Source organism: Coloeus monedula, assembly GCF_965178545.1.
Source record: "Coloeus monedula genome assembly, chromosome: 26".
Lineage (NCBI taxonomy): Eukaryota > Metazoa > Chordata > Aves > Passeriformes > Corvidae > Coloeus > Coloeus monedula.
The window spans coordinates 2119746-2135515 of NC_138806.1; the positions used below are offsets into that span (position 1 = coordinate 2119746).

At 49.0% G+C, this 15770-nt stretch overlaps 1 protein-coding gene across 1 annotated transcript in view; it reads left to right on the plus strand.

Annotated features, from left to right (window-relative positions):
* NSF (N-ethylmaleimide sensitive factor, vesicle fusing ATPase) overlaps positions 1-15770 on the plus strand; it is a 74172-nt gene that overhangs the window by 21640 nt on the left and 36762 nt on the right. Inside the window, exons 4-8 of the mRNA XM_082297131.1 lie at positions 1014-1053; positions 4879-5045; positions 6322-6429; positions 7040-7115; positions 11657-11812. Of these exons, the coding sequence (XP_082153257.1) occupies positions 1014-1053; positions 4879-5045; positions 6322-6429; positions 7040-7115; positions 11657-11812 (547 nt within the window). The remainder of the gene's footprint in view (positions 1-1013; positions 1054-4878; positions 5046-6321; positions 6430-7039; positions 7116-11656; positions 11813-15770) is intronic.

Genomic DNA, 15770 nt, shown 5'->3' on the forward strand with positions numbered 1-15770 from the left:
ATGGTCCCAGCCCCGAGGCTGCCAGAGCTCCAGGAGCATTGGGACAGCGCTGCCAGGGATGCCCAGGGTGGGGCTGTTGGGGTGTCTGGGCAGGGCAGGAGTTGGACTTAATGATCCTTTGTGGTTCCTTCTAACTCAGGATATTCTGTGGACATTGGAGAGGGTGTAAAGGGGGAAATGTTCACTTTGTGAACAAAGTCATTGTGTTCCTTCTCCCAGACAAAAAGGCAAATACAAATGACCATAAATTACAACTTTTCAAATGTGAGCTCCCTGGAGCTGTGTTAATGACACCTACACGTGTCCATGACTGGTGCCTCTATTTGATATCTGAGGAACTGTGAGCATGGCATAGCCTGTGATGAGGGCTGTGAACACACTGCAGCCAATCTGTAATGCAGCAGCAGCCACTGGGAAAACCCCATTTTTGCAATCATCAAGCCAGAACTGGTGTAATTGTAAAGGTTATAGATTTTTTGTGTCACATAATTTGTAAACCATTTCCCACTTCTGCAGTTCCGTACAGCACGAATCTTTTTAAAGGAATTTGAAGGGACCTAAAGGATTTGAACAGTTTCATTCTTACTGGTTCTCTTGGTTCAGGTAATATTGTAGCTTGGAGCACATTAGAACAAGCTTTTAAAATGCCCACGGGGTGTGTAACAGCCATTCTGGCACCTGTGGAGTGCTCAGAATCTGGGCTTTGCTAGGAAATTAGCAGAATGACAAAAAGCCCTGTCCAGCAGCACAACTTCTGCCTCCAGGATGGTGGGGAGACCAGTAACCTGAAGAAGGTTGGGCAGAACAACCTTCTGAATTATTTAAAGAGATTATTCAATGTTTTTGACTTGTTTCCTGTTAATTTGGGGGTGTTTGGGATATTCCATTCTGCCCCTTTTTTCTGCTGCTGAAGGTTCTCCCGAGAATCCTGCTCCTCTGGGTGAGGAGGCTGCCTTTGAGAGGACAGATGTTCTGCAGGACAGGTGTTCTGACATTTTTGTCTTGTTTTACAGAGAAAATGGGCCGGCCTTTCCATTGGACAGGAGATCGATGGTGAGTGGATCAGCAGAGGGATTGTGATGTGTTTATAAAGCTGAATTCATGTTTCTATCCTGAAGGGAAACTGAATTGGGAACTCTCAGATCTCCAGCCCTTCTCCAGGTGATGTGAGGCCCTCGTTAGTGAAGGAACTGCTCTCCTCTCTGCAGCCTTTCTGCATTTAATGTTTTCCAGACCTGGAGGACTTTTGGCAGTTTCTCCAGATGCCTGTTGGTATCTCAGCCTGGCTCTGTGTGGGACATCAGTGTCCACATGCAGATATGAACATTGAGCATGTCCTGGACAGCCTGTTCCTGGGTATCTGGAGAACACTCCCACTAACTCTTGTCCTTGGGGAACTTCTTGGCATCAGCACTGGAATGAATGAGGACATTTTAGTGCCAGGAGCTGCCAGGAGCAGCAGTGTGCCCTGCAGTGCTGAGCTCTGGGAGCAGCACTGGTGTTTGCACCAATAACTGACCAGAACATTCTGCAGCAAGGTGAAGGGCTGAGGTGAATTTCCTATTTCACGTCTTCCTTGAGCCTTCCAAGCCTTGGCCAATGTTTGGAGGAGACCAGTTGGCTCTTTTGTGACTTGGTGCTGTCTGTCACTGTTCCCTCTGCTTTGGATCACTGTCAGGTACAGGTGCAGCTGCTGAACCTGTCTGTAGCTGCTGGAATGTTGATCAGACTCCTGGCAGCAGCTTCTTACAGGAGGGTCTCTGTGTTCTTTGCTACAGCAGGTCCAGGTAATGGATCAGGTTTGTTCTTTGGACCATCAGAAGTCACCTCTGTGCTCCTGGGGAGGGCAGCTCATCCTCTCCCTTGCTGTGACCTGCTCTGTGCTTGGCTGGCTCGTGCTCTCTGCACTGGAGCACGCTGCTCATGAGGCTGCTGCTTTGCCTCTGGAGCTGCTTACAGTGATTCCAGGGAATTCAATTCCTCCTTGGGGATTGTGGGCAGAGCTGATGGCTGCATCCTGTGTCAGAATGAGGAGGACTGAGCCTGGGAAGTGGTGCAGCTGTGGGTGTGAGGTGCTCCTGGGGAGGCTCCCTTCTGGCTCTTTGTTTTCCCAGTGCCTGTGGTCTCTGCAGGTCTGTGAGCATGGATCAGTACTCAGATGTGAAGTCTGCTGTGTTTGTAGGGACAGGCTGGAGTGGGTGTCTCTGCCTCTCTGCACAACTGGATATTTCACAGACCTTGCTTGAAAGCCAGGATTTTAACCTGGACACTGAGGGCAGGCCTTCCTACTCCATACAATGACCTGGAAGGAGCTTGGTCTTCTCTTCTCCCAGGGAACAAGGGACAGGATGAAAGGAAACAGCGTCAAGTTGTGCCAGAGGAGGTGCAGGTTGGATATTAGGGAAAATTTCTTCACAGAATGGGTTGTAAAGGCTTGGAACAGGCTGCCCAGGGCAGTGGTGGAGTCACCATCCCTGGAAATATTCGAAGAACCAGTGGATGTGGTACTTGAGGACATGGTTTAGTGGTGACCATGGTGGTGGTGCTGGGTTGATGGTTGGACTTGGTGATCTTTGAGGCCTTTTCCAACCTTGGTGATTCTGTTAACCTGTGATTTTTTTGCTAGCTGGTCTTGTTTTAACTGAAAAATGACCTATAATGGGGGGAGACCCATAAATTAATTTGTTTCTCACCCTTGTTTGCCTGCTGATCGTGTGCCAACTCACTTACAGATCAGTGCTTTTCAGTACTCAGGTCTTTTGGGGAAAGAAGCACCAATATTCTGTGTGATCAGCTCTTAGAGCAGTCTGTGGCTGTCCTTGTCCTGGGCTTTGCTGTAAACCTCCCAGCTACGTGGGAGCCTGTGTTAACAAAAATAATGCAGTGATTCTGTGCAGAGTGACTAAATGTCATCTGACTCCCTGCTGGGTGGAAGGGATTTGTAAAGGCATTCTGCAGGTAGGGAGAAGTGCTCACAAACCCAGTGATTTACCGGGGTTCGTGCTTTGTCCTGGTCCCCTGATAATGTGGAAGCTGCATTTTAAATATCAGCTGTAACTGCAGCCCACTGTGGAGCAGTGATGTGAGTCCTGCTGAGCCCCTGATGATACACTAAGGGTTTTCCATGTGAGTGGTTTTCCTGGTGGGAAGGGAGAGTGCCCTGGGTGGATGTGGCTGTCCTGCCTTAATGCAGCTCAGCTGCACCAGCTCCGTGTTCCATTAGAGATGCACAGCTGGAGCCAGGCAGGCTGTCTCAGGTGCCTTCCCATCCCAGGGAGGTCCCTGCTGCCCTCCTGGAGCCAGGAGGTTCCTGCTGCGTTGCTGGCCTCTCTCTGGGACATTCCAGGCTCTTGGAGCTGGTGCTGTGCACTGCTGGCTGGGCTGCAGCCCCACGCTGGGGGTTCCCCTCTGTCCTGGATGTAAGAGCTGCTCGTGTGCAGCTGACACCTCAGGCCTGTGATGTGACCAAATCCAGACACTGATATTCCAGAAGCTTTTATTTGACAAAGCCATGAGGTTCAGCAAGAAAAAGGAAACTGCCCAGAGGTGACCTGTAAGGTGAGAGGAGCTCCTGGTGTTTGCTTGCAAGACCAAAGGGATAACCCTGCTGCCACATCCCTTTTGAAAGAACTGGCAGTAGATCAGGAAGTAGTTTGGAGTTTTCATCTTCATCCCTGTTTCCTGGAAGATCTGTCCTTGGCAGCTCATCCCAGGAAGGATGTTTGGTGTGTGTGCTGTGTCTTCTGGTAACTCCTTCAGCAAGAGACAGGCTCTCCTTGGTCCCTTCAGGTGACCAAATCCTGCAGCAGACCATGCTGGGGGCTTGTTCTGCCCTCACACCTTCTCAGCATCTGCAGGTTTATTCTGGAACAGTTCTGCTGCCAAGGGCTGGACAGGAAATCACAGATTGAGTGGAGCACCTTCCCCACATTCCCCTCCTGCTGCTTCATCCTTAGCCATGACCTCTGTAGCAGAGGAGACTCTGTTCTCCTGATTCAAAGCAAACCTTTAATGTTCCTCAGTCTTCTGGAGAGTCACTGGCTTCTGCTGCAGCCTGGTTTGTGGATTGCTGGGCCTGCCTGTTTGTGGGGTCCTGCCCTCTGGTCCCCCATGCTGAGCAGTGTCCCTGGAGTTGTGGATTTTGTTGCTCTTCCCTTTCCATCCTCTTCCCCTCTTTCCACTCCTGTTTCTGACGTGCTGTACCTGTGGGATCAGGTTGGCAGTGACTGTTCAGTGCCTTCCCTGCCCCTTGGCTTTCTGTTCAGGTGATTCTGCATCACTGAAGGTAACCTGGAAATGTCAGGATAGGCCCAAGGGCACCTCTGGGGTGGGGACTGTTTCCTCAGTGTCAGGGATGAGGGACAGTTGATGATGTGCTTTGTTTTGGGCTGGCAGGTTGCATTGCTGCACTTGAACGTGCAGTAGTTCACTTTCTGCTGCCTCACCTGGAGGAAAGCTCAGCAGCCTGCTGCCACAGAAGACCAGTGATGGCCTCTTGTCACTGCTTTTGGGCAAGACTACCCTTAATGCTGCTTTTGGGCTTCCCAGAGATGTGTCCAAACCCTTGGGTGGAGATACAGATGTGTGGGACCACAGCATGTCTGGATTTGCTTTCATTGTCCTCATCCCCCAAAGTCTGTGTGGTGTTTTAAAGATTTATTAAGAGTTTTTATAGCAATGCAGGGATTTTCAGTGGAAAATCTCCTGTATTTTTTACCTTGTAGTTGAACATGGATATAAGAGAAATAAGGGTCTCTATCAGAAATAATATATTCAGTTTTACTCACTCTCAAGGGAAGGGTGTGTATTGCCAGACGTGTTTCATACACTGTGGGGACCTTGCTGTCCTGAAATGTGCTGTTTCTTGTTTTTTCCCAGTTTCCCTGTACACTTTTGACAAGACCAAGCAATGCATTGGCACCATGACCATCGAGATCGACTTCCTGCAGAAGAAGAACATCGACTCCAACCCCTATGACACAGATAAGATGGCTGCAGAGTTCATCCAGCAGTTCAACAGCCAGGCCTTCTCCGTGGGCCAGCAGGTGGGCTTTGCTCTGGGGCTTTGAGGCTGAACTGGGCTAAAACACCACGTGTGGGCTTGAGAGGGACATCTGAGGGTGCCAAGGGCTCTGCAAAGGCCGGGTCAGGGGCAGGAATTGTTCTTTGTGTGAAGGGTGTCTTAGTGAAAAGTCAAACCATTGTGACTTTCACTGAGAGCATGGGCAGAGGGGTTTAGAATCTGCCCTACCTTAAATCTCTGAGGAAAATCCCAGGGCTTGGGAGAGCTCAGGTCTCTCTTCATTGTGGCCTGGTTGGATGTGGGCATGGCAACTCCTGGAATCTTTTGGGGAGTCACTTTTGCCTCCTTCCCTGTAAGATCAAGACAAACACCTTTGATTAATTCTCAGTGGCACCTCCCAAGTACAGGGTATTTTCTTGTTCTGGAAGTGTCCAAGGCCAGGTTGCATGGGGCTGGGAGCAGCCTGGTGTGGTGGAAGGTGTCCCTGCCCATGGCAGAGGTGGAACTTGATGAGCTTTAGGGTCCTTTCCAACCCAAACTGTTCTGGGATTCTCTGATTTATTGCTTCTGTATGGACTTAAATAGTGAAACAGGGATGAAGTATTTTCCCTGGGGACCTTGGAAAGCTGATGTCCCTGTGATTGAGCCTGCAGAGGTCTGCAGCAGATGGGCTTCAGCCCCTGCAAAGCCCTGTGTGATAACCTCTGCTTTGCCTTGTTCTCAAAACAGGTGGAGGGTGGTCTCACAGTATTTACAACTTGCAGGGTCTGAATCTTAAGGCAGTTGGAAATACAAACTCAAGGAAAGGAATTGTGCAGACCCAGCTTGGTTTTCTGTGGATTGGACCCTACCTCTTGTTGCATTCATTCTCTCTCTCGTTAGCACTATTCCTAAAGTGTCCTTGTCAAACTGAAATGCAGAAGGCCTGAAAGTTTTGAGCTAAATTGTTCTCTATGACTAGCACCAATTATTGAAGTGAGAGGAAAATGTCATGAGATGATACAGAACATTGAGCTGGGGAGAAGGGGGAGGGGAAATTGGTGCTTTTCTTGGAAGGAAATTTTTTCTTTGAGTTTCTCCAGCTGACTTCATGTTCTGCAACTTTAGGTCTGTTACTTTTACATTGGGGCAGGGAAAGCACAAGGTCAGCACCCCAGAGCTTTACAGGGAAAAAAAACTCCATGGGAGTTGCTGGGTGGTTAACTCAGTCTTCAGGCCTCTTTTCCTTCAAATCTTGGAAGTCTTGTCAGAATCCTTTTTAACTTTTTTTAATGAGATGTTTTTTCCCCTTTCCACAGCTGGTGTTCAGCTTTAATGACAAGCTTTTTGGGCTCTTGGTGAAGGACATGGAAGCCATGGACCCCAGCATTCTCAAAGGGGAGTCTGGAACAAGCAAAAAACAGAAGGTGGGCTCCCAGGAACTCCTGTCCATTCCTTGGGGACTGCAGAGCTTCAAGTCTTGACCAGATCATGCTACCAGGAGCAGTTTAGGTGTTCTGCCTTTGGAGGATTCACACATCTGGCTCATCTGGCTATGTCTGCTGTGTCAGAGAAGACAAAGAGCATCGTTTGCAGTTCAGTGCAGTCTCCACTAAACTACAGAGCTGGGGAGGATGCAAGGAGTAGCTTTTGATCTCTAAGTACTAATTCATGGAAACTGCCTCTCTTGAGCTTTTTTGTCTTCCAGATATGTCCAGTTTTGACTTTCCCTTCTGTAGAAAGGACATGATTTTATTTTCTCCTTTACTTGCTAGATATTGCTGAAATAAAATACTTGGGTTTGAACGACACCAGTAACTTTTAAAAGCCAGGTTGTTGTACCTGGTGAGCTTCTGCATTCAATGATGTTCGTTTTAGAGGAGGGGTTGGTATTTTTCATTCTTCACAGTGACTTTTGAAGTAGAGCTTTTGCTGCTTTTTCCTGCCTTCTGAGATGTGCTTGGGGCACATCTGGAGCAATCTGAAGCTGAGTCTGATAGTAATTAATGTAATTATTTCTTTGCCTTCCCTTTGCAGATCGAGGTTGGTTTGGTTCTCGGAAACAGTCAAGTTGCCTTTGAGAAAGCTGAGAACTCCTCTCTCAATCTGATTGGTGAGTTCCTGCACCCAAACAGAGAAATAATGGTTGAGATCTGCTGCTTTTCAGGCCTGGGAGACTTCATTGCCTCAAGGTTGTTTCTTTTTTTCTTCACTCCCAGGCTTAGATTAGCAAGGCCAAATGGACCAGCAGGCAGCAGCTGGTTGAAATATTTTAACTCTTCAAACATCAGAGAATGATGTTTTCAGAGACAGTAACAAGCCAACAGCTCTCCCATTAAATTTAATTAAAAGAGAAGAGATTAGGAAATGGAGAGCTTTTTCTAAATGTGTAGTCAGAATGTCAAAGTCCTGCTCTTGGGAAGGCCATGGGAGCTGCAGAACAGCACAGGGGGCACTGTGTGTGTAACTGCTCACACGAGTTTGTTCACACAACTGGGAACTCTGATTCGAAGAGACGCTTTCTGAAACCTCAACAAAACAAATCTCTATGTACAATATCACACTTGGCTATCAACGAAATTGGGGAATAATTGGCGTGTCCTCCACACATTCCTTTGGAAAGAAAGTGGTGTGGGGGTTGGGCTGGATCTGGAGTGTTCCCACAGAGCCACCAGTTTGAATGGTGGGACCTGGGCCCCAGAGTGGGCACTGAAGCCCTTCCCTGCAGTGGCTCTGTGTGCCCTGGGACTGTGGGGGCTTCCTGGGGAGCAGGGACTGCGCTGAATTCTGGGGATCAGGGACACCTGCTATTCCTTTGGCTGTTCCTTTGCTTACCAGTGGGATGAGGTGGGTGACTCTTTCCAAGCTCCAGCTGCAGATCCTTCCCTTGCTGGTGGTGTGGCTCTGGCTGTTCTTTCCTGCCTGTGATTCAAGGCTGAACAGACACTTTTATTTTTCTTTTTTCTTGTTTCTCTTCCCTGTTTTGTTCCTTCCTCCCAGAGTCCATGAGCTAAGGAAGCTCCTCCTTTTGCTGCTGCTCTTGCACAGATCAGGAGTGGCTGGGGCAGCTGCTGGGTGGGGGCTCAGGGAGCCACTAGGTTTATTTTTGCAGTAGGCTTCAAAGCACAGCTCTGCTTGGCTGGGAGTGCTCAGTGCTGTGAGTACTTGTTACAGGAAAAAACCATCTGAGGGTAGCAGCCACTTAGGAAAGGAGAATTCAGCTCATGCAGCACTGCAGGAGCTTGTGGCAGGGGCTGAGGTCTGGTGCTGCCCTGTAGGGCCACATTCCCTCCCGTGTGGGGCTGGGACTTTGTGCCACAGTCACTCCAGAGAGAGGGAAGATGTGAGGCTGTTGTGTAACCACACCTTGCACCTCATCAGAGTTTTGATCTGAACACTCAGCCTGTGCTGAAACCCCAACACAGCTCTGTAGGCTGGGTTGTAGATGGCTGTAATTAAGCATCTTAACGAGGATACAGCTGTTAATAGCACCAAATGAAACTTGCAGGGGCAGGGCAGTGAGTTCCCAGCTGTGACTGGGGGATTACACCCGTTCAGGGCAGCTGGGGGTGTGTTAAATAACCCTGCTCACTGAGTCACAGCAGCAGGGGGATTGTACCTGGTTAATATTCAGAGCCATAGAATGACCTGTGATCTCCCTCCTGGCACGTGTGGGTGTGAGGAGTGGTCCTGTGGGAGAGCTGGTGGGTTGGGAATAGGGACCCTTCCCCAGGATTTGGTTTCATTGTCTGCAGACAAGACAAAAGAGCTTCTTGTGCCTCGATTTACTTCTGTCAAATTGGTACTTCATTTAATCTCCTCATTGATCTGAGGCAGAGCTGCTTAATGTGCTTTGTTGGTCTCTGGGGAATTGTAAAGTTCTGAATAATTGAATTGTGAGAGAGGAGATGAAAGTGAAGTGAGTGTCACTGAGCTCTGCCTTCAGTAAAGGGCCTGTGTTGCTTCAATGGAGAAGAATTGTAATAATTTTTTTTAAAAGCCAATTCTGTTTCTTCTGTTTAGCATAAAATTGTGTTATGAAACCAGTGGATGAGGTTTTAATCCAAGCTGCAAGAATTTTACCGTGCTGAGGTGCAGCCAGAAGGGGGGAGTGTAGGCCAAGCTCTGTGGGAGCAGGAACAGCCCTGGCTGAGGGGTCTGACCTAAAAGCTGGAGTGCAGCACTGGGATGATAAACACAGGGGAATTGTGGATTCCCTGCAGGCCTGTAGGTGCTCTGTGTCCCAGGTGCTGCTGGGCTGTCCCTGGCGTGTTACCCAGAGGCACGTTCCTGTTTGTTTGTTTTGCTGCCCTTGGAATTGAAATATTGATTCCAGATGTGTTTAGACCAGCATTAAAGAGTCTGGTTGAGCTCACACAGAGCTGCTGTTTGCTGTGCTTCCTGGACTCTTGGTGCTCATTCATTATCTGGCTGAACTTGAAGCACCTCTTAGAAGAGCTTGTGGAACAGAGCAGCAAAATGCACACTTGTTGTTTGCAGGATTGGGTATTGGGAAGAAATTCCTCCCTGTGAGGGTGGGCAGGCCCTGGCACAGGGTGCCCAGAGAAGCTGTGGCTGTCCCAGCCCTGGAAGTGTCCCAGGCCAGGTTGGACGGGGCTTGGAGCAGCCTGGGACAGTGAAAGGTGTCCCTGCCCATGGCAGGGGTGGCACTGGGTGACCTTTGGGGTCTCTTCCACCCCACAGGAACCTGTGGCTCTGTAATCTCTGTGGTTCTGTGGTGTTCTAGGATGGGAATGGCCCCCACTGGGGAAACCATTAAGGGGCAACCCTTAAAGCACTGTGGAATTCTAAGGAAACATCCCATTTCTGCAGGAGTTAAAGATACTTGTTAGTGCCTTTGCTTTTTCCCTGGGTTGTCAGATCTCTGTGCGTTTCCCTGGTAGCTGAGGATGCTGGAAGCCCTGTGGAAGGTTGATCTAACTGACAGAAGTGTCAGTGCTTGTTTGTAGGCTCCCTTGAATAAACCCAAGGTGAGACTCCGTGGATTTGCCAGCATCCTTCCAGGAGCATTTGTGTTTGTTTTCTGCTTCCTGAACACTCTGAGTACTTCCAGGCTCCTCTGCAGAGGGAGTGAGGAGCTCTGTGAGGCTGTAACGCCAGTGGCTTGTCAGCAACAGGGAAAGGAGGTGGTTAAAGGGCTGCAAACCTGTGCTCAGGGGTCTGGCTGCACTTGGAGTGCCTCTGGAAGAGGTTATGGAACAGACAGGGAACTGTGGTGGTTTGCCAGGACTAGCCTTTGTTCTTCTGAATTGTAAAGTAATTATTTCGTGTAACTTTCCTGCAAATTGCTCCAGTATCTGGGGACCAAGAGTGGTGAGTGTGCTGTTCCTTTCCAAAGGATTCTGGAAAAGGTCTGGAGAGGTGTCGATCTTTGAACCTGAGGTCTGTACAGAAGAAATCAACAGAAACTATAATAAACCATTAAATTAGAGTATACCTTAATGAAAGTGATACACTGGGAAGGGGCAGCCTGTCTTGTCTGAGGGCAGTCCTGCCTCATGATCCCACTGGAGTTCATTACAGGAATCAGAAAGCACTGGCACAGGGGCTGACGTGGGCTGGTGGTTTGTCAAAGCTCCTCCAGCAAAGTTCTTTGTCAAAGTTTCTTAAAAAAGAATCAAAACAGATCAATGAGAGAGAAGGTCCTTGCATGAGTCAGTGAGGGATGAAAGGGAAGGAGGAAATAGCTGATGTCAGTGGAGTTCAGTGGGAATCTCCTCTGGGCCTTTGCTGCTCGCTGTAATTATTGAATAAACGGGGAAAAGCCGGAGCAATGAGGTGCCCAAGCTGGCTCCGGCTGAGCTCAGTGACTGAGGCAGGAAATGGCAGAGGAGATTCAATACAACTGTGAATGATGTGTGGGAGGAAGAGCTCTCCTGACCTCAGTAAAACTGATGGCTGTGGTGGGCCCAGATCCCAGGTAGGATCAAGGGAATGCTGTACCCAGCTTGTGCAGCCTGGGCCCTGTTAGGAATTGATAAATGTGGCTGTTAAGAGTGATCACATATTGTTATAGAGGGATATGAACAAAGCAGAGCATCCATCATTCTGTGCCTGTACTGAAGGTACAACCAAGCTGCAGCACCTGCAGGTCCATCTGCCCATCAGAGGGTGTGGGAGGAAGAGAGAAGACAGAGAGGAACAAGGGCTCCAGTGTGGAGCTGCTGCTGTGCAAGGAAGAACAGGTGGGGCCTGGAAAAGGCAGGACTGAGGAGGATGCAGGACAAACCTGTTCTCATCCCAGGTGGCCTGGAAAAGGGTGGATGCTGGTTCTGGGAGCAGCCACGGGAGCTGGGTGCTGATGGCACTCTTGGTGCTGGGGTTATGTGGGTCCAGGGGCACCTGGGTGAATCTGTGGCAGAGAAATCTACTGTGGATTCTTCAGTACAGGGGAGCAGCACGTGGCTGGAGAAACCCCTGAAATGGGCTGTTGGAAGGTTGGGAAAATCAGTTACTAAGCTGTGTCTCTGGTGTCCTGTCCTCGTGTCCTTGTCACAGTGTGTCCTCCTGGCCAACATTTGGAACTGAGCACAGAGTTCAAGGGCTGGGGTCTGACCTGCAGAGCTGTTCTGGTGTCTGTGTGTGCTGGGATTCTGCTGGGCTGTGTTTGAAACCTTTTCTTGGGTTTTGCAGGTAAATCAAAGACCAAGGAGAACCGGCAGTCAATCATCAACCCTGACTGGAATTTTGAGAAAATGGGCATTGGAGGCCTGGACAAAGAATTCTCAGATATTTTCCGAAGAGCTTTTGCTTCCCGGGTTTTCCCACCTGAAATTGTGGAGCAAATGGGTGAGTGTAACCTGGAGAAGTGTGGCTGGGTGACAGGGTGCAGGCCTGGCCCTGGCGTGTGAGGGCTGGACACAGCTGACACCCTTGTGGTGCTGCAGTTTCTGGGGGATCCAACAGAGTCTCCTCTTCCCCTGGTGCTCCCAAATGTATTTTGAACTCTTGTCACTTGGCTGGGGAAGGGGGACAAATCCAACAGAAACACTCAACCCTGCACATGGAATGTCTGAAGGAATGGGACACGTGGTTTAACTGGATACTGTTCTGGTGGTGCTGAAACTGGGGCTCTGAGCAGCCTGGTCTGGTGGGAGGTGTCCCTGCTCATGGCAGGGGGTTGGAATGAGATGAGCTTTAAGGTCCCTTCCAACCCAAACCATTCCATGATTCTGTGAAACGCTCTCTCCTTGAATGCTTCATTTACCCCTAGCAGTGACACTGCTCCTCTTCCTGACTGTCTGGCCATCATCTGTCCATACAGCTCAGAGGAAATTCTGTCTTAATGCCCCTGCCATCATCTCTTTTACCTCCCAGTTCTCCTGGCAGCTGCACCATGAGCCCTGTCCTCCCCCAGCCTGAGCCCAGTAAACCCAGCATAGGGTATGAGTTCTGCTGGTCAGGTTGGAAATGCTGGGGAGGATGCACAGGCCGTGGCACGTCCTGGAGTCTGGGAAATAAAAGCACAGATCCTAAATATAACTTCTCTTTTTGGGTCGAGGGAAGGAAAGACAGTCCTAGTACTTGGTAAACATGTGCTGGCAGGCAGATAAATGGTGCAGGGTTTAATTTTTAGTAAGCAGTGTGCAGCTGCAGGTGTCTGATTCTGTCACAGAACGTGGCTGGGGATGTTCTGGCTGCTCCTTGTTCTCGGAATATAATCTCTGTGGGTTCATATTTGAACTTGAAATCCATAGCTGTATAATTTCTGTATGTTTATGTTTTTGATCCACCTTCCCTCTCCCCACAAATGAAGCAATCAAGATTTTGATTACAAAACAGATTTCCATCAGGAGATACATCCTGTTTGTGCGGGGGTGTGTGGAGCGTGTCTGCTTCCAGGGCCTGTGCAATTGATGCAAAGTAAACTTCCCTGGGATGTGCCTTCAGTCTTGTCTTGGGGACTTGGACACGTATGGAGGAACTGTGGAGAAACCCCAGGGCTGGCTCCAGCCTGTGCCTGATTCTCTCTCTCCTGCCTTTCAGTTCCTGTCGATCTCAGAGCTGAGGCCTTTTGGGGGGATGCTCTTGGGTCCTGTGGGTTTTGTGGCTGTGAGCGAGATACAGCTTCTCTGCTTCTGCTTGGGAACATAAAATGCTTAAATTTGTTAAATATTTAACTGCTCTGCGGAGAGGAGAAGTCAGAGAAATGGTGCTGGCTGTGGAAAGAACAGCTTTTACCCAGAGGCACTGGTGTCCAGCTCAGCACTGTTGCTGACAGCCAGCCTCTTGTACTTGAAATATTTTTACCTTTTGAAGCAACTATTGTGTGTATTCATGAAATCTTCCCATGGAGACAGGCTGGGAGAGCTGGGGCTGTTCAGCCTGGAGAAGAGAAGGCTCTGGGAAGATCTTAGAGCCCCTTCCAGTGCCTAAGGGGGCTTTTATAAAACAGAGGAGAGTGATTTTTTTACATGGACAGATAATGATAGAACAAGAATGGGAATGGTTTTAAACTAAAAGAGGAGAGATTTGGGTTAGATATCAGGAAGAAATTCTTCCCTGGGAGGGTGGGGAGGCCCTGGCACAGGGTGCCCAGAGAAGCTGTAGCTGCCCCTGGATCCCTGGCACTGTCCCAGGCCAGATTGGATGGGACTTGGGGAAACTTGGGGACAGTGGAAGGTGTCCCTGCCCATGGCAGGGATGGCACTGGGTGGGCTTTGAGATTCCTTCCAACCCAAACATGGTTCTCTGATTCTGTGGCTGCAGTACAGAGTCCTTGGCTGTTACCACATGTGAAGGTAAAAGATAATTGGTGTTGCTTAATAAAGAAAGACAAAGATTCTGTGAAGGACCAGTGGTATTTGGATTAGCTTGGGCAATGAATTAAAGGTGTGCCCCATTAAATTGCATTAAATATAAATACCCTTACTGTGCATGTTTACACCCAGGCTGCACACAGAGACATTTTTCAAGGAAGAAGTTGGGCTGGGAGCGAGTGCTCCCGAGCTCTGATTAACCCCAGGGCTAAAGAGCTTATCTGAAATTTGAAAAAACAAAAACTTTCTGACATTCATTTTCTTTGCCTTAGTTATAACTTGCTCTTAACTATATTTCAGATCTGAAATGTCAGTGTGACAGCTGTTCACCTTGGTGAATAATTTATTGGGAAAGGAAAAGAAGGAATTTGCTTGCTCCCTGGTGCTGCAGTGCTCACCCAGTTGAGTTCTTTGCCCAGTGCTCCCAGACTGCAGCTTCCACGCCAAACGCAATAAATATTTCTGTCCATAACTACACAGAGCCTCTACAGACCCTTCCAGCATTACTTGCAATTTGTGTGTGGTTTATCTAACTTCCAAGGAATGCTCTGGCTTTGGAGCACATAAATCAATGTTAGTTAACCATATCATCCAAAGGGGGAAATACTGCTCTGATGGTTCAAGCTTTGGTTTATCCAAGAGCAGAAATGTTTCATCAGCCCCAGCTGGGCACTAACCCTGCCTGAGTTCCCTCCTGGAAGGGGCAGCTGGCTTTTCCCATCTGTGGATGTCCCAGCCCTGCTGTGGTGGCTTTGGGCATGCATGGCTCTGTAGGGAGCTAATACAGTTGGAAGCAAAAAATACTATTAATAAAAACAGTTTATAGGGTCAGTATTCAGCTGGATCAGCTCCCTGGTTGGTGCGATGTGACACAGAATCCCAGACTGGTTTGGGTTGGAAGGGACCTTAAAGCCCCTCCAGTGCCACCCCTGCCATGGCAGGGACACCTCCCACTGTCCCCAGGTTGTTCCAAGCCCCATCCAACCTGGCCTTGGGCACTGCCAGGGATCCAGGGGCAGCCCCAGCTGCTCTGGGCACCCTGTGCCAGGGCCTGCCCACCCTCCCAGGGAAGGTTGACTAATGCCTGACTCCTGATAATCTTGTGGCTGCCAAATGGAATTAAGTCCTCACCTGGATGAGGCTTGAGGAAGATCTGTGGAAACATTTTGGTGCCTCACTCGTAGGAATGACACTTCTGGGGAGGGAACTTCACACCTGGGGGCACTGGTGGAGGGAGATACCAGGCACGTTCTCCCTGAGGGACAGCCCTCCAAAGCCCTGTTTCCAGGGAATCCTCCTCCTTTCCAAGCCCTTTCAGGATGCCTGTGCCATCCAGCTGTGTCACTCTGGTCTGAAGGGAGTCTGGCTTTGGTTACTCTCTGCTGCAGTTCAGAGCAGCCTCTTGCTCCAGCTAAAGCTCTTCTGCTTATTTGACAAATGTTGTGTTTTCTTCCCATCCATGGTAAATGCTGGTTTTTCTGCTGAGACTTCAAATCCAGCTCATTCAGCACCTCGTGCTCTTGCCTAGGACAGTGTTCTCTCTTCTTGTTTTTTTTTCTTTCCCCCTCACTCCAACTGGTATTTAGTCACTTGGAGCAATGTTTTTGATATTTGGTGCCTGGAGCTGTAACTTGTAACAAAACTGTGAAGTCCCTTCTCAGACTTGGAAAGAAAACACTCCTGCTGACCTTCTTTTCCTTCACTTTGGTGTCCCCAAGCTTTGAAGTAGAGTCGTGACTTGCAGCAGGGAGGGGATTTCTCTAACTCCTGTGGCACATTATTTGTTGTAGAGGCCTCAAAGAGCAAATTCTGTATGGACACGTTGTTATGGTTTAATAACAGGTACAGCAATGTTTGGTGTTACAGGTCACGTTCCTTCTAAGACACTGAGATGGAACCCAAATTTCCCACCCTCTCCTGCTACCACAAATAAACTAAATCAGATTTTTTTGCAGGTGGTTTCTGTTTCCTGGGAACCATCTTAACCT